General features: G+C 44.5%; 2 protein-coding genes across 5 annotated transcripts; one reads left to right on the top strand and one right to left on the bottom strand.

Annotated features, from left to right (window-relative positions):
• Nucleotides 1–1,146: 1,146 nt before the first annotated feature.
• Nucleotides 1,147–14,755, top strand: plcd4b (phospholipase C, delta 4b). 3 transcript variants are annotated; one of them, XM_069154877.1, is made up of 16 exons: nucleotides 1,147–1,479; nucleotides 3,799–3,850; nucleotides 4,037–4,195; nucleotides 5,299–5,527; nucleotides 5,761–5,890; nucleotides 6,463–6,694; nucleotides 7,713–7,914; nucleotides 8,294–8,438; nucleotides 9,308–9,460; nucleotides 10,270–10,440; nucleotides 11,481–11,631; nucleotides 11,785–11,901; nucleotides 13,112–13,290; nucleotides 13,419–13,551; nucleotides 13,673–13,822; nucleotides 13,953–14,755. In XM_069154877.1, the coding sequence occupies exons 2-16, from the start codon at nucleotides 3,832–3,834 to the stop codon at nucleotides 14,042–14,044; spliced, it is 2,262 nt and encodes a 753-aa protein (XP_069010978.1). In that variant the 5' UTR covers nucleotides 1,147–1,479; nucleotides 3,799–3,831; the 3' UTR covers nucleotides 14,045–14,755. The 3 variants fall into 3 exon arrangements, with proteins under 3 accessions (XP_069010978.1, XP_069010977.1, XP_069010979.1); XM_069154876.1 differs by having other exon boundaries at nucleotides 3,796–3,850; XM_069154878.1 differs by having other exon boundaries at nucleotides 1,148–1,479; nucleotides 3,796–3,850; nucleotides 10,270–10,434.
• Nucleotides 14,756–14,843: 88 nt separating this feature from the next.
• znf142 (zinc finger protein 142) lies at nucleotides 14,844–23,306 on the bottom strand. Of its 2 annotated transcripts, XM_069154874.1 has the most exons (9): nucleotides 22,966–23,306; nucleotides 22,784–22,832; nucleotides 22,227–22,697; nucleotides 21,928–22,146; nucleotides 20,051–20,872; nucleotides 19,740–19,917; nucleotides 16,714–19,615; nucleotides 15,558–15,663; nucleotides 14,844–15,438 (listed from the first exon to the last, which is right to left on the bottom strand). In XM_069154874.1, exons 3-9 carry the CDS (start codon nucleotides 22,690–22,692, stop codon nucleotides 14,891–14,893), a joined length of 5,241 nt encoding a protein of 1,746 aa, XP_069010975.1. In that variant the 5' UTR covers nucleotides 22,693–22,697; nucleotides 22,784–22,832; nucleotides 22,966–23,306; the 3' UTR covers nucleotides 14,844–14,890. The 2 variants fall into 2 exon arrangements, with proteins under 2 accessions (XP_069010975.1, XP_069010976.1); XM_069154875.1 differs by lacking the exon at nucleotides 22,966–23,306 and having other exon boundaries at nucleotides 22,784–22,854.
• Nucleotides 23,307–23,309: the final 3 nt, after the last annotated feature.

Below are 23,309 nucleotides of genomic sequence, written 5' to 3'. Positions count from 1 at the left end.
TCATTGAAGAAGATATCAAACAAAGAGAAAGTGGATAACCTGCAGTAGAAACTAGCAGGGTTTATTTTTTTAATAAAATTACTAAAAATTGAAAGTGATGCTGTTAAAACTCACATGATTGTTTTAACTCCATATTTGAGTCTTGGCTTGACAGATCAGATCACGAGTAATTTCATGTTTTCTGAGAATAATTTTTAACTGGAGGTAATTGCAGTCTTAAGTTTTAAAGTTTTTGTTAAATATTAATGTTCCTTCTTTGTCAGCCTGTTGTGAGTGTCTCACTTAAGTGCTCCCTCTAACAGCCGCTCAGACTTCAATAATGAGCCTTCATTTCCTCTTATCGGCACATTAACAGATTGTTTGCTCCCATTATCGTCAACAACCGCAACGGACATCGAGCATCACGGAAAAACACCTTCGCTCCAGCCGTCCATTTGTGATGAAAATCTGATCCCTTTGGGAGATGCTCCTAAGTATGCACAGCAGGTATTTTTCTGTTTGCTTTTTATGAAGGAAAAAAAGTAGCTAAAGTAATTATATTGTAGGTCTGGGCCTCGCAAATGGAAGAGTACATTAGCTAAACTGGGCTGAGGAAGGGGAAAGTGATGTTTTCCATTTGTCTGTTGGTATGTGTAAATCAGAGATCGACTGCAGGAATACAGAGTACTGCACATTAGAGTGGGCCGTGTAATAAAACAGTGGCATCGTGCCAAGGTCTACAGCATAATCCTTTATCAGTCTTTGTTCAGTCTATTACATTTTTATACTATCATCATAATAATCCGGAGTCATTGTTTTATCAGGAAAAAGTTCCCAAAAAATAGGATCACTGTGTTGACCCGTAATTTGATTCTTCAGAGGGGATCATCATCATACGCAATATGTATTTTTCCTCTTGTATGACCTGGCCTCTTTCCCACAGCTGCCCTTTTTCCCCACGATTGTGTTGCCAGTTATCTGTGCTGATACAGAAACCTGAGTCACTCCGAGTCCTGCAGAGCATCCACATTCAGCGGGAGGATGAGATAGGAGGAGGAGGAGGAGGAGGGGGAGGGGGAGGAGGAGGGGGACGAGGGCAGACAGACAGACAGACGGAGGGGGAGTGACTCCGACCAGATGCGGATGGCAGAGTGAGGGAGCGGCAGGAAAAGAAAAAAGAAGGTCGGGAGGAGGGAGGGCGTGCACAGGATGAGAATGAGGAGCGGTGGTGAGGGACGACAAGGAATCAGGTTTCTCAGACCCAGCAGCACTACGACTGGAGAGGGGAGGAGGAGAGAGGCTGGGCCAGATTTCCCCGTCAGACACTCCCAGTCTTTTAAAGGCTCTGAGCTCAACTCGCAGTCCCTGGACTCTCCTTTAAGTCTGGAGCTCAGCGTGCAGGGCCAGCGTGACGTACACACACATCCCTGGGAGAGCTGTCACCTGAAGACTAACGCACCTCTGGAGGTCTCACATCCCTGGGGACATCAGTAGTTTTCGGTAAGTGTCACTCTTTCTCTTGTAGTTTGTCTGAGTCTTAATTTCGTGCTTTCTTCAGGTGCTGCTTCATGCACACTTTGCTGAGGTGATGCTTTTTGTGTCTCATATTTCTGCCTCTGGTTCTAATTTGCTGTGCACGGCTCTCCCTCCCACCGGAGTTATATGTGGATTTTTTTTATTGGACTGGGACGGCCTTGAAATTCTTCACATAATTGTGTGCAGGAAATATGCAGTTCTGAGTAAATATCAGGACACAAATCCCACCACAGCGGGGAGAAGTAGCATTCCCATGAAAACTAAAACTTCAAAACTAGAAGCGTGCACACCAGATAAAAAGTCAAAAGCTGTTGGTTGTCATGTGGCTGTTGATTCCCAAAGTCTATCCAGCCAGATTTTCCTCCTGAGTCACGTCTCTGTGTGGTCAGTGAACTCCCTGGTGAAGCGGCTGACGTGTGTGACTCATGTTTCCCAAAATAAAACAACACAATGTGACCTAATTGCAGCTTAAAGGTCTGGATGTGGAGTCTGAAAAAGTTCCTGGAAGGAGAATAACAGAAAGTCTTTGACGTGGCTGTGCTAAGTGAGCGCGCCAAAACATAAAAGCACTCGTTAGTTCATGGAGCAAATAGCTGTGGAAAATAAGCCTTCATTCCTTCATGGTCAGTCTGTTTCCTCAGTAGGAGTGTGAGATTGAATTGTGTACAACGGAGAAAGCATTCCTCGTGTCTCGTCAGTCATGCTGCGGTGAGAACTCTCATAAACTTGTGTGTGTGTGTGTGTGTGTGTGTGTGTGTGTGGAAGGGGTGGGATGTAAAATAAGGAGAATGCAAGATGTGATGTTGTTCTTTCAGAGGACAATGACAGGAAAAGAGGTTTTCTTTTACACAGGAAAACAGCTATAACGGCGTTAGAAAACCTTTCCTCCCCAGAAGCGTTTGATCCACATTTATCAGCGAACAGCAGAGATAGCGAGAGACTATCTGCTTTCACCGACAAGCAGCAGGTCTGTGGGGTATTTGGTGTCTGATTCTGGGTCTCTGACACGTCGCTGAGGGTCCGAGGAGAGATCTGTGCGTCACATTTCAATACACTTTAAGTGTAATTGAAAGATTTTGGACGATATATATGAAACTAACCTGACCTCAGAGTATCAACAGTTGAGCTAAATGCTGATTATTAACATGTATAATGTTAATTGACTTCACCATCTTAGTTCAGTGTGTCAGCATGCCTTTAGTGTCATCAGTTCTGACACTATTTGGCTGTAAATCAAAGTATTGGTCAAAACTGTATAAGATATTTAAATTAGTTTCTCAAACTTTGACCTGCCGGTGGCACAAGATAAAAAGTCAAAAGATCACCAGAGTCGGTGGGATGCATCCTCAGGTTACCGTGAACATCTGTGCCCAATTGTATGGCAATCCAACAAATAGATGGACTGAAATTGCATCCCTGCAGTCATGCTGCAAGTGTTGTTAAAAAATATATATATATTACCCTGTTAATAGCAGTATATTGCATGAAGGCTGTTTTTTTTTTTGCAGATTTTTTATTTATAGCAATCAAAATATTGGTAAATGATCATTTTAGACAGATTGCATCACAATCACATGTAAAAAAAAAAAAAAACAAAAAAAAAAAGAAGAAGAAGAAAAAAAGTTAATCTCTGCTCCTGATCTTCATCCGAGCAGGCTGAGACACACAGACTGCTGAGTGTGTGATCTTTCCTAACTCAGCACACGGACTACAGGAGATGCCATGCACGCACCTCTCTTCTTTCAAGATAATGAAAGAGCAAAGATTGATGGCGTGATTGCGTCAAGATTTAAATGCTGACTCATGTTTCTTGTAAATACCCTGTAAGTTAGATGAACAATATGGGCTACTGTACAGACACAGATTGTCTTTGTAACTTCGGCGGTCAGCGGGACAGAGTAAAGATTTACTATTTTGCTCAGAGATACTTCTGCATACACAAAGCTTTAAACCCAAATCCTCCATTTAAAAAGGATTCTGTTATTCCCATATCAGCAAAGTAAAGTCTCCCCCTCATTGATACACCGAACCAGCTGCTCCGACAAACCAGCTCGTCGTCCAACAGGAAAATTGCTGACGTGTGTTTGTCTAACTTTATGAATCCGACCCAAAGAAAACCTCCCGAGCAGAAGTGAGGATAAATATTATTATGTGATCATTTCTATTTAGATAGTCTTTGAAGCGGTTGGATGAACGCAGAGCTTTCGCAAAATGTGTTCAGTTTGGATTCAGGGGAAAAAAAATATCTGGAACGATCCACTGACATCTGCTTCTTTTTAGCAGCATATTTCCAACTGGCATGTGTCGCGGATAGAAATGGATCCTGAAGGTTTACGTGAGTAAATGTTACTCTGTCAGACTGAAGATGCAGAAATTCTGATGATTTTGCTGTTTGTATAAAGATTTATGGTGTAATGAAAGCTGAGTCGAGAGTTAAATTCCTGCTATAATTGAATTGGATCTAGTTCTGGTCTTCCAGTTCTGATGTCTGTGGTATGATAGGCTCTTGACCTTTGCACAGGTATCCAAGATGATCCAAATGTGCAGGTGATGCTGGCCGGCTCGACTCTGAGGAAAGTCAAGTCCCGCTCCTGGAAAAAGCAGCGGCATTTCCGCCTCCTGGAGGACGGCATGACCATCTGGTACAAGTCCAGATGGGCCGGGAGAGGCCACTCCACCTGTGAGTGCACAAGCATGTATATATCTTTGTAAATAGGATTGCTGGTTTAGTCATGTGATCTGCCCTGGTGATTAAGTTCCTTGGGGTTCAGTTAAAAAAAAAAAAAAAAAGTTAAAAATGTGAACATGAGGGCGCCCTGGTGGTCTGATGGTTAAGGTGCATACGACATTACCGCGACATCCCTTGTTGGGGTCCTGTTTAATGTCATAGCCCTCTCTCCTCCGGTCATTTCCTGTCATCTCCTCTCCTTTAATCTATTCTATGAAGAGAAAAACACGCCGAAAAATCAAATAAAACCTGATAAAACAAAAGAAGCATTTCCTCTTAAGCTGCACAGAAACGATCTTTCCTTTACCGGGACTGGACTCGTGGCTTTCATGGCTCAGGACAGTTTCTAAAATGCTCAATCAACTTCGCCAGCTGTATCCCCAATACCAGTGTTTGTGCTAAGCTAAGCTAACCAGCTCCCAGCAGCTCCATCTACCTGCTGTATAAAGACGTCAGTCCTGTCTCCTCATCTAACCCTCTGCAAGAAAACGAATAAGCGTATTTCCCAAAGAGTCGAGCTGTTGCATTAAGAAGCTCACTTCAGAACAATGGAGCCCTTCACGAACTGATTATCATCGCCAGATTGCCAACAACAGGCTGCAGCCTCGTGACCTCAGTCATCCAAAGACCCAAAGATCCAGCGGTTCACTCCATGAGAAGTGATCAACTCGTTTTTAACCCGGGCCCCCTTCCCTAGCACGAAGATCAAAGGGTCTTGCAGGTCCACATCACCAAACTTTACCTGTCTCACAAAACAAGGGTAAAAGTTCTGATAGTAACCCCCCCAAAAAAATAATTGCAAAGTTATTACAGATCACTAGAAATACAAATTACTGGTAGAGTGACAGTAATTTAATAATACTTAATAGGTGTAATTCAAGATTTTTACAATTTTGCAAGTAATTGCCAGAGCCTTTGTTCTAAGCATTTACATTACAGTGAATGCAAAATGCTAAACCCTCTCATACCTTCGAACTTCAATGCAGAAGCATCTAAAATGCATCAAAGAATGTAAACTAAACGTGGAACTATTTCTTCGTCATGGGTCGTCGCAGTCTCGGTGAGCGAGGTGGAGGCAGTGCGGGAGGGCCATCAGTCCGAGGTCCTGACGAGCATCGCCGAGGAGTTCCCAGCTGACCTCTGCTTCACCTTGGTGTTCCACGGTCGCCAAGGCAACCTGGACCTCGTGGCCGACTCCCCAGACGAGGCGCGGGCCTGGATCCAGGGAGTGCGCAAGCTGATCCACAAAGCCCAAACGATGGACGAGAAGGAGAGGCTGGATCAGTATCCTTTGACAGCGGTGGCTCGGGAACGTAATGGAAAACAGCCGTGTTTATTCTGGTGCTGGCTGTTATCAGATGTTGGCTAATTCATTTCTTTCTCTGAACAAATCTCCAAGTAGTTTACTCAGAACAGGAAACCGTGTCCTCCCTTTTTTTTATTTATGTCAGTGGGTATATTAACATTTGAGATTTTACTCCACATCTGAGCCGGAGTTTCCCTCAGCGTCTCCTCAGGTGGGTCTGGGACTGGTTCCAGAAAGCGGACAAAAACAAAGATGGGAAGATGAATTTCAAAGAAGTGAGGAAGCTGCTGAAGATGATGAACGTAGACATGAATGAAGAGCATGCGCTCAATCTCTTCACGGTAAGACTTTGAGTGAGGCCGTAAAGATCAGAGCTTCAGTCTGTCTGTCTCAGACTTGTTGCTGGAGGTTGACACAACCTCTAAAAACTGTTTTTCTGATGGTTAGTTTGAGTAGAATTGGCAGAATAATAATTAAAAAACAACAACTATTTCCGACCATATAACATATCATAATAATAATAATAAACTTTTCATACAGGAAATGCAGCTCAAAGTGCCTTACAGAAAGAAAATGGCATGCACTGCTTCATATAAAAACGGATATAAAGGAACATAAAAACGTGTTAAAGTGTAATTTAACTGGCAGATGTCGCCAAGCGTGGCAATCTCACGTTCAGCTGTAGTGGATGGCCGTGACTAAATTTCATGCTTTGATACCAGGTTGGATAAGAACAGGTAACAATTAAACGCAAGACATTAAGAAAACAGAATAATCGTTCAAATTCAGAATAAAAAAAAAAAAAAAAAATAGAATAAAGAAAAATGCTTTTCAAAATACGACGCGCAAAAGATAAAAAGACTTGACGCGCCACCCGTCTTTAATTTTATGAATACAATCTTTATTTCCAAAGATGGCCGACAAGTCAGAGAGCGGCTCTTTGGAGATCGAGCAGTTCGTTCACTTCTATAAGATGCTGACTCAGAGGGACGAAGTGTGGAAGGTGTTCCAGGACTTCTCCGGAGACGGAGAGAAGTTGCTGTCGGACGAGCTGGAGAACTTCCTGAGGACGGAGCAGCACGAGGGAGAGCGCAGCGCCCAGCGCGCGGAGGAGCTGATGGAGCGCTACGAGCCGTCTGAGACAGGTAACCGAGAGGCGTGTTTATAGACGACAGGCTGGACGTCGAGAGGTGTCGCTCTGCAGCTGCTGTAAGATAGAGTCACACGTGTCCTGTGATAACACGCATAAACTGCTACAATATTATAATTTTTTTTTTTTTTTTTATTGGAAATAAGACCAGAAAATATTGTTCGTGCTTGATAACAATACCCCATGCCTGATACTTCTTATATCTGTGTAGTTATTATTAGTTCATTATTTATTTTTTTTTTCTAGTTTTTAAGGTTCTACATTTTAGTAAAATGACTTTACTTTGCAAGGCACATAAAGATTTGCATGCATTTGCTATTTGATCAAATACTGATAAGGCAACTCTGTCTTTAATGTTTACTATATCATTTGATATCTCAATTTAGATTCAGAGCAAATTTGGAGAACTTTTGACGTAGAGTAGAGTTTCTTATGGGATGTTGGTGCTCGACGAGGTTGAAAAAGACATTTTTCTGCTGCTGAAGTTTCTGAATACAGACCGAAGTTGGAGCATTTTGAGACATTCTCCTTGCGTAAATCTTTAAATCTGTGATTAATGGTTAAATTGTCAAATTAAAAACATAATTCAATGTAGTTATAATGAATAGATGTGTAAACAGAGTTGAATTAATAGGAAACCATCTGCGAGACATGCTGCTGTTTGTAGATGAGGTACATGAGAGAAATCATATAATAGATAGTTTTTTTTTACAACATAACAAAGTGCAGACAACGAAGATTCATCAGCAGTGATCGCAAATATGATGGCAAACTATTGTTGTTTTTTTTCCACTGGTAAATGTCAGGAAAAGAAGAAAAAAGTGGTGTAGAATAAAAAAAAAAAAATGTAAACAGTAGACTAAAACTTTTTCATTTCCCCCACATTATATTTATTATCATGAATCTATTTTTATTGTTCGTAATGTGAGTAACGGTGATACTTTTAGCAGTTTGATAAGTACGGGCCCCGGTTATTTCTGCCAACCCCATCTGTATCTGTGACCTCTGCGCAGCCATGAAGCAAGGCGCCATGTCGTTAGACGGCTTCCAGATGTATCTGTGCTCCCGGGACGGCTCCATTTTCAGAGCCGAGCGTCGCGATCTTCACCAGGACATGAGCCAGCCGCTCAGCCACTACTTCATCTCCTCCTCGCACAACACCTACCTGCTGGAGGACCAGCTGCGGGGGCAGAGCAGCCTGGAGGCGTACATCCAGTGAGGGCTGCCTGGACACACAACACACAGGGGCGTTACACGGGAGGGAGACTCTGCAGATGATTCATACGGAGCTGGGTAGTGGGACATTGAAACGGCGACCCGAGAGATTAGATGGTACCAGAGTTAATATAGTGTGTTTCAGGGAGATGAGACCTAAGCTGACTTAAGGTGAAAGCAAATGCTTAGAAAGACCAATGATACATTTGTTCATTTGAGACAAAATGATGTCTCGTTTTACGCAAAGTAGTAGATTCAGTTTTGATTGAAAAATTCATAGAAAAATTCATAGTGTAACAGCGAAGTGTCATTTTGAACAAAAACAATAAAAACAACTTGGTCATTATTGATGTTTGTGTGCTTGCTTGTGTGTCTGCAGGGCCCTGAAGAGAGGCTGCCGTTGCGTAGAGGTGGACTGCTGGGACGGCAGCGACGGGGAGCCTGTTGTGTATCACGGTCACACCTTGACCTCAAAAATCCTCTTCAAAGACGTCGTTTCAACAGTCAAAGAGTACGCCTTCAAGGTGGGCAGCGTCTAGAATACATGAATCACTGCTCAGATGTATCCTCAAGCTTTGTTTTGACTTAATAAGGTTCTGTTGTCAAGCTAAATTTGTTTTTAAGGGTCTGATTGTTTTAACTGTGTCTGATTTGTTTTAATTTTGTTCAATGTTGTTCAGCACTTTTGTAGACCTATGTTGGGTATAAATGTGCTGCATAGATAAACTGGTTCACCCAAATACACATATTTTATTACTGGTATGCTATTCAGCCGTGCAGCTCAGTCATGCCATAGTCAATTTCCCAGTTACTTAAAGTCATGTGTACCCATCAGTGTTGCACAGTTTGCATTAAAAATGAGGAAATGGTCCCACTGATTATTCACAATAACTGGAGAAGAGAAGAGAACACTAATGAAACTCCATTTACCTCTAATTTATTGGATCTGCTGCACAAATCTGAGACACAGAACTCACAACTGGGACAAATTAAAACCAAGACAATCCTCACGACCACACACAAAACTGACAGCAATTTAAAAAAAATGTATTTTCTCTGTTGAGCAAACCAACCCGACAAGTGCAGATGTAATTTTCAAGGCTTGTCTGTGTGCCCAGAGAAGTGTGAATCCCAGATGCAGTATGTTGGTAACTTTCCCTGAATGTAGCCCCTGCCGACCGGCCCACATGGAAAACAACCAAAACCTTTCTCACGTGTCTTCACTTCTCGGTTTTATCCTCCTTCAAACTTTCCTACCAGGAATGTGAGGAACAAACTGTTCAGTGAGGATTGTGGAAACTTCTGCTTTAATGGAAACACACAGTACTGTTAAACTATCCAAAATAGCCACGTGTTCTTTTTGAAAGAGTATTGTGTCCTACCTGTTTGACAGGCGTCGGACTTCCCCGTCATCCTGTCCCTTGAGAATCACTGTGGTGTGGAGCAGCAGACCGTCATGGCCCGACACCTGAGCCAGATCCTGGGCGACACGCTGCTGACCACCCTGCTGGACGGACAGGTCCCTCAGCAGCTGCCCTCTCCGCAGGTCAGGATCCGTTCCAGTCCTGTTGTATTTGTGCAAATGTGCAAAGGGAGCACAATTTGCAAAGTTTACCCAATACTTAAGTTTACTGTAAAACCTTTCAGCCCCTTTAGAACAGCTGTGCTTCGATTGAGGCTAATGGCAAATGTTAGCATGCTGACACGGTGAACTCTAATGCTTAACATTTGACCTGCTAAACATCAGCATGTTATCACAGTCACACTATGAGCATGCTGACATCAGCATTTCCCTGTAACTCAAAGCACAACTACGCCTCAGCGCAGAGACATTGAGACATTAGGACTGTTTTGTTTCATCTTATGATACACTGTTTCAAATGCAGCTTCAATACTGTGTTTTAAAGTTGGACGTTTCAGCTTTTCCTTTTTTAAATTTTTTTTATTGTTATGTTACATTTAATCAGGAGGAATGAAATGTTTACAAACAATACCCCGTCCAATCTGAGGGAAAACTTGGCTTCCATTCACAATTCAAAGACATTTCAATACCTAACGGTCAGTCTGCACCTCGTTATCCGTCGTGCTGTGATCCTAGAAGTGCCAGTGTAGCTTTCAAACTCTTCTCCATTAGAGCACTCAGAACAATCGATGCTGACTTGAAGTAATGGCAGATGAATGCTACGAGGAAATTCCACTGTGGTTTTAGCCAATTAAATAGTGGTTGATTGCTGCAGTTAGTTGGAGACAACATACTGCAAGAAGACGGAATACCTTCACAAGTAGTCTGGGTATTGAAGACAACAAAAACAATTGAATTGAATTGAACTGAACTGAACCTGTGTCTCGTTGCAGGAACTGAAGGGGAAGATTTTGCTGAAAGCCAAGAAGATTGGCGGTCTAGCAGAGTGTCTCGACGAGACCCTGACAGATGAAGCGAGTGACGAGGACGAGATGGCTAACGGTGACGCTGACAGCCCCTCGACAGAAGATCCACCTGCTGAGAACAGGATTGACAAGGTAGATGTGCGTCGTGCCGTTACCTTTTATTTCTTTCGTTGTTATCAGACGCTGCCTCTTCAGATTTAATAAGAGTGGGAGTGAAGAGAGTTGGAAAGCAGAAATCAGTGAACAACGTCAGAGGAGATAGTGAAGCGAGACAGCAGTGAATGGTGCTTGATAGTGAAGAGAGACAGGAAACTGGGTGACAGTGAGGCGAGACTGGAGTAAAAGAAAGGAGACAGTTAAAAGAAGCAGGAAACAGATATTTAAAAGGCAGAGATAAAACAGAGAAGTGACAAACAGCATCTAATGTTCTTCTCAGGAAAGTGTGACTTTTTAAACCAGTTTCTCCCCATAAAACTTCTCTTCTTTCAGACAACATGCACGTGCACTTGATATGTTCTCTATCTTCTGTATATTCAAATGTATTAATACTAACATATTCTACTGTTGTTTTTACTTTTTCCTCTTAATTTAAGCATTCTGCACTAAATAAAAGTATTCAACAAATGATCCACTACTTGACAGTTATTTTTTAAACATGTTTATTATGACAATAATATATCACTATATATAATATTATATAATTATTTGCCATTTCATTAACATTTTTGACAAAATAGTGACATTACTTGTATTTGTCCAGTCAAATTTCCGACTTTTATTTACATTTGGTTACAATTTAGTTTATCTGTAAACAAATGATCATGACATTTTTAAAAAAAAATTTATTTCAAGTGTTTTTCAGACTACTTCATTTAAAACAAATATTACCAGGAAATTATGGTTTCCATCATACCTTTAAGGCCAATGAGCAGCTTTGGCTCAGATGGCAGCGCAGGTTGCCCCATTAATCATAAGGTCGGTGGTTCAATCCCCGTTTCCTTCCGTCCACATTCTGATGTGTCCCTGGGCAAAACACTGTAAAGTGCTCTGAGACCACTGAGGTGATAAACTGCTACATAAGTGCAGACCAACACTCACCCTTGATGTTATTAATGTTTAAAGTGGCGGAAAAAAGATTTGTTGACTTATTCTGTGTTTTATTCTGCCCACACCTGCAGAAGTCCAAACTGTCCAGGGAGCTGTCAGACTTGGTGGTTTACTGCAAGAGCGTTCACTTTCATGGCTTCGAGCACGCACGGTCTCACACCGAATGCTACGAGATGTCCTCCTTCTCTGAATCGAAGGCCAAGAGGCTCGCCAAGGAAGCAGGTACCACAACCAAGAGGGCATATTGTTTTATCTGTGTATATTGTTACATTATTTATAACTGTATATTGAATTGCAGATGGAGAAGCAGGTCAATTTCTCAGTGTTCCTGCCACAGAACTACATCGCACATTTTCTCTTCTAACTTTTCCTCAGGGACAGATTTTGTGCAGTACAACACACGGCACCTGAGCAGGATCTACCCCAGCGGCCTCCGGACCGACTCCTCCAACTACAACCCGCAGGAGATGTGGAGTGTGGGCTGCCAGATAGGTGGGGGGGGGGGGGGGGGGGGGGGGGGGGGGGGGGAAGGTCGCCCTCTTCTGGTTACACAAAAGGTTTAAAACAGCACTTCATGAAAACAGACAAGGTCCATGCCGTCAGTTCAAGCATTTACAATGAGTAGTTACATATGCTGTGGCTGCTGGATAAAAAGCCTTTTGTTTCCCTAATGCAAAGGTTGCGGTGCACATTTTGTACAACAAGTTATTAATAAAGGAATGCAGCAATTTAATTTTTTTTTTTTTTTTTTTTTTTTTTTTTTGGGGGTGTTTTAAAAGTTCAGCATGTTGCAAAATCTTCTTAACACACACAACCGCTGCCTTTGTACTGAAACAATGTGTTTTATCTAACATTCAACAGTTTTGTGACCACTTGACATTCAGTGAGCAACATGCAGTTGGATTTTCTACTGTCTAATACTGACTCATGATTGAAACATAGTCCAGCTATTCTCAGTTTTTTGACACTTTATACTCTAATATTACACAAATCAATGCTCCTGTTGAATAAGCGTTAAAAAAAAATTAAGATTCAATCAACGACTTACAGTTAAGCCCAAAATCATTCATACCCATGTCAAATATTCATGTCTAGTGTATCTATTTTCATGTTTTGTTTTACATTTCTATGAAAAATATCATGTCCATAATGTAAAGCAGCCACTCTGTGCAACCAGGAGTGCTCACTCAGCTTTTTGGGTTTTAGCCATGACTTGATATGGACTAGAAAATTACTGCATGAGCTGTTTGTAGTTGATTAGAACGCTGCAAATTTGGGACATCGCCATTTTAGTAGAAAGTGTATAAAAAAAACCATGGAAATAGTTCAGATTTATTAGTAACATCTAAAAAATATGTCTTCCAACATTTTGTCACTTGTTTAAGTCAAATACAGATGATGAAACCTACTGATCAAATAAAAATTCACTAGACATGATAATTTGACATGGGAATGAACAATTTTGGGCTTAACTGTAAACGGTGAGTACAAAACAATCTTCCACATAAAGCTCTCAACATCAGCAACAGAACAGGACAGATGCTTCCTGTCACACTGGCAGCATCTACTTTAGATGTAAGACAGTCTTCAGCCGGACTTTTCACATTAACTTTGACAGCTCGATAGATTCTCAGTCTGGGAAATGACGTGATGCAGCCAGACATTTCATTGCATTATTTGCCCTCTATCTCTTTTCCCAAAGTGGCCCTGAACTTCCAGACGGCCGGCCTGGAAATGGATCTGAACGACGGGCTCTTCAGGCAGAACGGCTGCTGCGGCTTCGTCCTCAAGCCCGACTTCATGAGAGACGGAAACACTCAGTTCAGTCCAGAGAAACCTGAGGAGCGGCAAGGCCACAAACCACTCCGCTTGTCCGTACAGGTACAAAAGCACACGAAAGTCCGGCTGGTTTGTAGTTGAAATGGATAAATTTACGTGATAGATGTGAGGCGAAAATGTCAGAAAACCAGTGAAATGTACAGTAAAGTGAATGTTTGTGTGTTTATCAGGTGATAAGTGGGCAACAGTTGCCGAAGGTCAATCAGAAAGAGGGCTCGATTGTAGACCCGCTGGTCAGAATGGAGATCTATGGAGTACCACAGGACCAGGCCAAGGAGGAGACCAGTCACATTAACAACAATGGTGAAAGAGTCTCCCGTATTTTACTCGCATAGATGCTTTTGATGACACTGCGAGGGAAAGGTTATTTGAGAAAAGAAGAAGAAATGTCGATCTAAAGAGTCCCATCCCCTTCCATCTGCAGGTTTTAACCCAGTATGGAACGAAACTCTAAATTTCGTCGTCCACTCGCCCGAGCTGGCGCTGGTTCGCTTCGTGGTGGAGGACTACGACAAGGCGTCCAGGAACGACTTCATGGGGCAGTTCACTCTTCCTTTCACGTGCATCCAAGCAGGTGAGGAAAACGTTCAGAGAAATATCAAGATAAATTCTTAGGTTGTGTTCAATTACAGACAAAAGACAAACTCAAAGGATTAACAGCACCAGCGAGCTGACAACCCAACTCTTCCTCTTCCTCTCTCCAGGATACCGTCACATACATCTGCTCTCTAGAGACGGGACGGCCATCCCTCCCGCTTCACTCTTTGTTAACGTCAGCCTTTCAGAGCTCACATGAAGAAGTCAGATCTGAGGATGTGAAGCCAGAGCTGGTCACCAGACCTGACGCGGAACAGCGAACAGCACACACGCCAGTGCTTTGCTCTGATTTTGGGGGTTACTTGCCAGATTTAAATCGGGTGTCAATCTGAACAAATCAACAGGCAACATGTCAGGAATCAGACTGTCGTTTGATTTCCAGCATTAAAAACGGGGGCACGTTGACCGCCAATAATGATTTCATACAGCTCATTCGGCGTTATCGTAGGTTTAATCCATCTATTAATTTCACGAAGAAATTAGACATCTTGCCCAGGTAGTAGTATGAAAGATTTCCAATCTGATGTCTGCCTGAATTTATCTTTAATGTGCAATATGTGCAAGTTTTACGCAAGTATTTCTTTTTAAGAGCGTTCCAATATTTCGAGTCTAAAATGTGAGAGAAAATAAAGGATTGCTGCATGTTTGGAATGTCTAAATATAAATAACAGTACTGAAAGTCTACAGTCTGTGATTTTAAAATTAAATAATGTGAAAATATATTGCCAAATATCTATTATAAATCTAGAAGATCATGTGTGTTCATGCATGTTTACCTGCAGTCGAACTGCAAAGTGCCTGCTTGAATGACTCATTTCTATTTACTAATGTTGAAATTCTACAAACTTGTGTTGTGTATAATGTATTTGTATGTGTATATAGGCATGTAAATACATGCAATAAACTTTCTGAATGGTTCAACGTCGGTGAGTAAAATTCAGTGATTCGTTTTAAACTGCAGTTCTTTATGAAAAGACATCAAAACTTAGTATGTGCCGATTAGTTTTATTAGGCTTTTGCAGCACAAACGGACTCCGCTGCATCTCTACTGTGGCTCGTCGGTGTTTTGTGTCGCTTCTGCAGCCTCCTCTTCCTCCTCCTCCTCCTCCTCCTCCTCCTCACAGGCCTGAGGAAGCTGCTCAGTGGCCGTTCCTTCTGCTGCTCTCTCATCCAGAGTCCCCTGCAAAGCCTCTTTCAGGGTGAGTCCACCAGCCTCAGAGTCCCTCACCACGCCCTGCTCCGCCGGCACCTCTGGATGGTGCCTCTGCAGATGTTTGACCACCTGGAACTTCTGTTTGGCCCTGTAGGAGCAGTGGCGGCAGCTGAAAGGCTGCTGCTTGGTGTGAGACAGGTAGTGATGTCGGAGGCCCGCCGGCCACCGGAAGGCCTTCTGGCACAGTCCGCACGTGTACGGCCGGTCGTCGCTGTGCTGCCGCTGGTGGGTCTTCAGGATGAAGCTGGTCTTGAAGGCTTTGCCGCATTTCTCGCAGACGAAAGGGCGCATGTCGCAGTGCTGCGTGTCCCGGTGGGCACGGAGGGCGTCTGCTCTGTTGGTGCGGTAGTCGCACTCGTCGCAGGCGTACGGCTTCTCCCCTGCAGACGACAAGTACATGTTGGTTGGTTTTTTTTTGTTTTCACATTTTCTCACACTAAAAATATTCAACATGGCCGACTGTTATAATCATCATCGTGTCTGTCTTGCTGATTGATACCTGTGTGTTTGGTCATGTGGTACTTCAGCTGAGTCGCCCACTTGCATTTGTAGCCGCACTCTGGACAAAGGTACTTCTTCTCTTCCTGGTGAACCCTCATGTGGAGCTGTGATAGGAAAGATACAAATTTAGTTTTTTTTTTTTTAAAACGTCAAAAAAAAATGTAAAATCATTTCTGACTGTTCATAACAATTTATCTTGAAACAAATAACTTAAATCTGCAGTGTGCAATTTCTGTCTCCCCCTTCTGCCAGTGCTGCTCGTTACAGGCTCGTACTACTGCGCCTGGTTTGAGCGTCACCACTCCTGCCAATGGACTCGTTTTCGTAATCAGTTTGATCCATTCGGTCTGAAAATGTTTGGAGGTCAAGAAGAGCTGCACGATTGAATTATTTTTGTCCCCGTTTAAATTAGCACAGAGCTAAACCGACGGTTACTTAGCTCAGTCAGTGGAAGTCCCTGCTGTGCCTACCCCGCCTGTAGAGCTGGCTCTGTATGCATTCATACAGCCAGCGCAGGAATGTCTGACCAGACGCCAGATCTAAAAACTCGGTATACTTGGAAATACAGAGATTTACCTCACGGTACTTTGCTTAATATGCATTTTGCAAACTCATTTGGCAGGAGCTTGGCTGTATTGGACGTTCATTTACGTGTCCATGGTTGTCCATGGGGTGTCTGTCTGGCATTTACTACCAATATTATTTTATAAAAATACATTTAACAACTTTGCAATTTAATACCTTTAAATATATACATATATATATATATATCAACCACACCGAAACCTATTAATGCTATTAGAGTAAAGGGCTGACGTGGGTGTTTATTGTCCGGTGCCTTCCTCGGTTTCTGCCCCCAAATTGTCAAAAGTAGTTTGATTTGCAAGCAGGACTCAACTGGGAGAGCAACGACTTAACCTGAGAGGCTGCATGCAGAGCAGAAACTTTGCTTCTTAGTTTTATATGCGCATGTGTCATTCTTTACCTCTCCTTATGTTTTATTTCTCCCTCACAGCTGCCTGTCCAACTCTAGGTTGTCGACTTTGTGCACAAGGACCTATATGTGCCCGTGTTAAATAATGCAATTTGCTAGCGATCGCGTTTTATGATATAAATCTGATGCCGTAGGATCATCCTCTAAACTTTGAGCTGACCTTCAGCCTCGATGGATCGGTGCAGGTGTAACTGCACTGCTCACAGCTGTAGGGCTTCTCCCCGGTGTGTATCCGAATGTGCCACGTGATCTTCTGCTTGTTCCGCGTGGAATACTCGCAGTCTGTGCATTTGTACAAGCGCTTGCTTCCATGTGAGCGCAGGTGCTGCTCCAGCACCAGCTGATGCCGACAAGCAAACTGACAAGAGCTGCACTTGAGGGGCTTGTCCTCCGGGGATCCGTCCTCGTGTTCATTCAGGAGGTGTTGAGCCAACTGCTGCCTGGCTTTGGTTGCAAAGGGGCACAGTTGACACTGGTGTGCCAGGTGAGTTCTCTGATGGATCTCGAGGCGTTCCTTTGACTCAAAAGCCTCCTGGCAGGTGGTGCACTTTCCCTGGAGGTGCTGGCTCTGTTGGTGGGTCTTCAGCGCGACGTCGCTGCTGCACGTGAAGTCGCACCGCTTGCACGAGAAACGGACCCGCAGCTGGTGCACACGTTTGCAGTGGTTCCTCAGAGCGATCTCGGAGCTGAACTGAGCATCGCAGTGAGTGCAGACGTGCTTCAGCTCCCCCGTGTGGCATCGGACTTTGTGCCGTCTCACGTCGTCGAGTGCGTAGCCGCTGAAGTCGCACAGCGGGCAAAAGTGCGACGGCTGTTTGTCGTGGATTCGCATCTTATGTTGACGCAGTTTGTTCGCAGCCCCGAAGGTCTTGTCGCACATGTCGCAGCCGTGACGGCCGACTCCGGTGTGGAGAGACTCGTGCTCCTCCAAGCGGTAGCGCCTCGAGGTGCTGAAAGGACAGTAGCGGCAACGGTGAGGCCGAGCGCCTTTATGTTTGAGTGCAACGTGTTGCGTCATGCATCGCTCTTGTTTACAGGTGAAGGTACAGTGCTGGCAATGCAAACGTTTAGGCTCGGCAACACCTAGCCTTTCTTTTTTATGGACATGCAGAGTGTGACGGGTCAAAGACGTTTTAGATTTGGCGACAAATGAACACGCGGAGCACTGGACTTCATCTGGCTTCATGCAGCCTTTCTTTTCGTGGCTGTCTAACGCTCTTCTCTGACTGCACTTGAATGGACAGCTTGGACACCCAAAGGTTTGACGTTTCTTAGAAGCTTCCGCGGAACCTTCGCCCACCTCCTCCGCCAGGTCGTCTTTTTCGTTACCACCTTCATCGCCCACTTCTGAAATCCTCTGGTTCTCTTTTCTCCCGGAGACTTTCCTGCAGGTCGAGAGGTGCCGTTCAACTGTTGGGAGCCCGACTGATGAAAAACTGCATAGCTTGCATTTGAACTTCCCATCTTTTTTAGTGTAAAGGGACTTTTTCTGCAGTAGAATATTTCTGAGCTTCTTCCTCGAGGCACATTTTTTCACAAGCTTCCCATTTAAAAGCTTATTTGTCTGAATTTTGCTTTGCCGATGCTCTGACACGGCGGATGAAAGGGCCTCATCAACAAAGCCCTGACAGTTTGTCAACCGAGATGTGCCTTCTTCCTCTTCTTGTTGGTGAAATTCAAGATCTGTGGAAATCTTATTTTGTGAGGACGGAGGCTCCGTCTGATCTGAAATTGTTCCTCCATCCAGTTGTTGGGATCCTTCCTGACCTACAGTAGAGTTCTCTTTTCTGGCCGGACGTGTATTTGAAATGCCTACAAATGTTCTTGTTTTTCGTGGAAGTGCCGGGCACTTCTTTTTAAGGTGGCTCTCGAGGCCACGCCTCTGTTTGAACTGCACACCACAGGCCTGGCACTTGTGTCCGGTTATCCTGCCGTGGCACGAAGCCTGGCAGTGGTGCTTCAAAGCGCTCTCCCTACAGGTCACATAAGAGCATTTGTCACAGCGATAAACATCTTCAGCCGGCACCACAAGCATCTGCACCCTTCCCTCTAAAACCATGGCTTCTGCTTGGTCCTTGTCGTGCTTCTTCATCGCTTTCAGACGGATCTCGGATTGTAGCGGCTGATCTCGCTCGGGTGGGAAAGTAGAACTGATTGTTTCGACGGTGTTTTCCACCTCGCCAGGCTCGGCAGGTTGACTCGTATTATTCGGACGCTCACAGCTTTCATCTACGTCGCTTTGTTCACACTCTCCATCCGGCACTGCTGCATCATCTCCCTCTGATGAACTGGTCGAGGCAGAGACGTCTGCCTTCTCTTGCGACGTGTCACAGTTTTCCTCCTCATTTTGTAAAGGGGAGGTTTGATAGTCGTTGGACGATAGCGTCGTTAAAACGAGAGTACAGTACTCTTCGGGATTGTTGACGGATGGAGTACTGTCTGAAATAGCTTCATTGACAACTTCTTGGGAAACAACGTGGAAAACATCCACAGGATCCACGGGTTGTGAACCAGTTTCTTTACTGGCATCTTGATCTGCTGAACCAGGAGGAAGAGATAGTTCACTCCGAGCGTCGGAAGCTGCAGACATTGGAGCTCCTTCACCGGCGGATTGTTCGGAAACCGGAGGTTTCATGTAAAAATGCATGAACTCAGTCGAGTTCCTCTCCTTCTCCTTTGCAGCATAGTTCTCCAGCCACGCTTTGTCCCCGGGTACGTACCCATGAGCCTTCCTCTTGTGGAGGAAGAGGCTGATGCTACTGAAGGAGGAGTAGAAGCAGAGGGCGCAGCGAAACTCCTTGAGCTTGGTGTGTTTGCAGTTCTCGTGGTTTTGGAGTGCCTGTCGGTAGCAGGTGGTGTACGAGCAGTATTTGCACCTGTACGTAGCCAGCTGTTTCTCCACCCCAGAGTGTTTGGCCAACATGTGATTGCGGAGCTCGTACTTGCGCTTGCAGGCGTAAGCGCAGATCTCACACATGAGGGATTTGGCCTGATGTCTTAATTTGTGGCTGTTCAGCTGGTCCATGCGGTGACAACTATATGGGCACTGATCACAGGAATACCTAAGAGAAGAGACAGGAAGATTAGTGATGACAACTACAGTTCTCGTTTGATACTCGTTTGTACCCGACAATCAAAGACAAAAAAAAAAAAAAAATCCAACCCAAAACCTTGTTAATTATGTACCTGAGGTCTCCAGCATGTTTCCTCATGTGGACATTGAGATAGTGCTTCCACTTAGTGACGTATCCACATTCAGCGCACATGAAGTTCTTGTCATCGCAGTGAGTGAGCATGTGTTTCGAGAGGTAGGACTCGTCTCGGCACCTGAAGTCACACAGGTTACACTTGTGGGGCTTTTCACCTAAAAAAGAAAAGAAAAGAAGAGATGCCAATTAAATCGTATTAACTGCTACGAGAGCAACCGAACAGCAAAGACTGAGGACACTGAAAGGCTGCAAAGCCGTCGGGACAAGAAAAACGGATTCCGTCCTCACCACTGTGCATCAGCGCGTGTCGCTTCAAACCCCTTTTATGCGAAGTCACGTAGCTGCACTGCGAGCAGCGGTGGATCTTCTCGTTGGCGTGCAAATGTCCGATGTGCTGCTCGAACTCCACGGGGTTAAACGTGACGAAGGAGCAAAAGTCACAGCAAAGCTCTTCGCTCCCTGGGTGACCGTGCCGCTGATGCTGGCGGAAGACCGCTTTATTGGAGCAGGAGAAATCACAGTCGGAGCAGTGGTAGGCGAGGTGTGTCCGATGATGAGCCTCCATGTCTGCCTCGCTTTGGAAGACCGCACCGCAGGCGTGATGGCGACACTCTACCGCTTTGACCGCGTGCACTTCCGCCGCGTGTCTCACGAGGTCTTTGCGCAGACTCTGGAAAGAACAACCGTCCTGGAAGCAGGCCAAGGGCTCGCTGTCTGACGGGATGTTGTGCGTCTTCATGTGAGCCTTGAGCGCCCTGCTCTGACGAAAGCTTTGACCACAGGCGGGACAAAGATAGCTCTTGGCTGTCTTACCGTCCTCCACATCGCCAGCATGCACGCTGACGAGGTGGCGGCGGATTGCGTTCCTCTCCACGGCAGAATACTCGCACAAGTGGCAGCGATGGACCTTTTCGCCGGCCTCCCGCAGCCGATGGATGCGCAGCTTGCTCTTGCTGGTGAAGTAACGCTTGCAGGTGGGACACTGGAGGCTGGGGTCGGGGAAATGTAGACGAAGGTGCTCCTGCAGGTGAGAGCGCATCTTGAAGCAGCGGCGACACTTGGGGCAGGTGTGGGTGCGGTAAATATGCTCCGATCCCTCTGCAAGGAACTCTAATGGACAATAAAATGAAAGTATAATTCCGACAAACATCAGAAATGGTTTTTTTTTTTTTTTTTTTTTTTAAATTAAGTAAGTATTTCCTCCGGTGTTTCCTGGTGCTATCATTACTTCTTTACATATTTATTAATGGTTTAGTTTGATGAATAAATCTTTCATTAGTATTCATGCTGTAACATTTGAACTCGTTTATGTTTACCAACTGAATGCGTCTTATTCTCCCATTGACATTAATGAAATATGTTTACTTTTGCCTTGATTGTTATTTCTTATGTATCTTGCACTGCTTCATCTGACCGAGATGCTTTTAAAAACCACTTATATCTGTGCAGGAGGGGCAAACAAAAAGTTCAGAGATGGATCGTGTTTGCAGGCGAACAGAGTGCAGCACTGTGACCTGCACACAGCAGGGGGAAACCATAACTTTCACGAGTCATTATTCCAAGTTTCTTTGCTTGATCAACATCAGCACCTGATTTACAAATATGTTTGTGACCACCGGTTCGGCTGCATCTGCGATTTCACCGTGGACTTGAGCAGAGAGCGCGCATCACATTATGTGTCAAACTGTGATGATCTGTGGTGTCCGAGGGGAAAACATTCGGCACAAATGACCTGAACTGTGGTGCGATGGCACTTTGTTTCTCCAGCATGACGACATGCAGGTTTCACGTCTGCAAGGACAAATCGTCGCTCCCGACCACCTCTGCTCACCAGATGTGACGCCCTGCGACTTCTTTCTATTCCCCAAAAATTTGACACAAAAACTTTTCAGCACGCTCTTTACTCAAGTTTCAGGTCGACAGTGAATTTGCAGGTGAGCCTGTATAACAAAAGCCTGTGTGTAACTTCGGTGCTGATGTTGATCAAGCGATGTAACTTGGAATACTCACTCATTAAGATTACTGCTTCCGCTCTTTGGACGTCACGGTGCTGCGCTCCGTTCACATGCAACATCAGCAGTCTCCGAACTTTTTGATTTCCCCTCATGTGAGTGAAAATGACCGACGGGCACTATGATCTACCAAATACGAGTACATGCACATACCTTTGGAGGGCAGTGGTGCAGCATCCACTGCTGAAGATTTCTCTTTTTCCACTGCCTCTCTCGCTTGTTTCGTATCATCCCCTCGCCTCTCAAGCTCTTCCTCACGCCCGTCTCGTGGTGATGATGACGACACACAGGCATGTTTTCTTTTGGGCCTGCGAGAGACCTCAGGCAGGTGGCTCCCATTAGTGCTCACGGCTGTGTGCTCAGGATCGTTTCCTGAGGACAGATGTAAAATAGCTGGGAAATTCTAACTTTCGCCACAAGAAAAAGAGACAAGAGTTCTGCATTTATTTTACCTCGAGCGTTATCTGGCAGGTGGTTGTGCTCCCTGAAGTCTTTGGCATTTTGAGTCACAAACGGGCAGTGGAAACAGCCGAAGGGCATGTGGCCCTTCCAGTGGCTTTCCATCTCACCCTGTGTAAGAAATGACACTTTGCAGGAGCGGTAGGAGCAGGGGAAAAGAGTCAGAGCGTGCCTGGACGTCAAGTGGGCTTGATACCCCTGACGGTCTGTGCTGCTGAACCGGCAGCCTCGCTCAGAGCAGGGGAACGGGCCTTTCAGGTCACTGTGGCTGGTTTTAAAGTGGTGTTTCAGAGCACCCGGCTTAGAGAAGACCTCATTGCACTGAGAACACTTGTAAATGTCCAGCTGTCCTTTCCTGGAGGAAGTTGTTTTCCCTTTTGAACAGGGATGAGAGACAAACAATCCACTGTCTGAGAGACTTTGTCCACATTTTTCACATCGATGTTCCACTGTCTCCATCGTGTCTGAAAAACAGAGCACGGCCTCTAGTTATAACGTGACAGATCTAATAAAAGAGTCTCTCAGCAGACGTGTTTTTGACTTTACTTACAGGATTTCAGAGTGAGACCTACTGCCTGGCTTTCCAAGATTGATTCTATCTGAAAAACAAAACATCAACAATTATTAGTTTAACCGTGTGGCTGTCCTCTCCAGCCCGGAGGGCCATATTTACTGCTTCATACCAAGAATCATAAGTTTGCATTAGGTGATAGTCGCCGAAGTTTCACTTACTGTTTATGATTTTATAAAGTGGCAATAATAACCACCTCTACCGCTGGATAAGCTAAGGTTAGGTAGCTTGTTATTTTCACCGCTCACTGTTTCGCTCCCTCAGCTCCTGTTAGTCGTCAGTTTCTCTGTTGTGGTTCGAACCGTCTACATTAAAATACACTCAAAGTTTTATCCACCAGAAATATACTTTTTTTTTTAAATTTATTTTTTTTAGAAATGTGTTGTTTCAGCTTGCGAGCTTACATTTTGTCGACACAACACACTTGCTAAGGAAGCGGAACTAATGTTGGCTAGCAGCGGCGAACAGTCGGACTGATATTCCTGAAACACAGGAGGCGTAGCAG

Source organism: Embiotoca jacksoni, unplaced genomic scaffold (genome assembly GCF_022577435.1).
Source record: "Embiotoca jacksoni isolate LCO1_2020_lvr unplaced genomic scaffold, fEmbJac1.0.p SCAF_2, whole genome shotgun sequence".
NCBI classification, from domain to species: Eukaryota; Metazoa; Chordata; class Actinopteri; family Embiotocidae; genus Embiotoca; species Embiotoca jacksoni.
The sequence above is the reverse complement of the archived record's forward strand: the minus strand, read 5'-3'. Positions and strand labels throughout refer to the sequence as shown.

Excerpts from the sequence above, each read along its gene's own strand:
- znf142 (XM_069154874.1), bottom strand. The coding sequence starts at position 22,692 with ATGGAGACAGTGGAACATCGATGTGAAAAATGTGGACAAAGTCTCTCA. Across the intron at positions 15,664-16,713 it reads CCGATCCATCGAGGCTGAAG|CTCCACATGAGGGTTCACCA; the intron begins GTCAGCTCAAAG and ends TTCCTATCACAG. Across the intron at positions 15,439-15,557 it reads CCACATGACCAAACACACAG|GGGAGAAGCCGTACGCCTGC; the intron begins GTATCAATCAGC and ends TGTCGTCTGCAG.
- plcd4b (XM_069154877.1), top strand. Across the intron at positions 6,695-7,712 it reads CTACGAGCCGTCTGAGACAG|CCATGAAGCAAGGCGCCATG; the intron begins GTAACCGAGAGG and ends ACCTCTGCGCAG. Across the intron at positions 8,439-9,307 it reads TCAAAGAGTACGCCTTCAAG|GCGTCGGACTTCCCCGTCAT; the intron begins GTGGGCAGCGTC and ends CCTGTTTGACAG.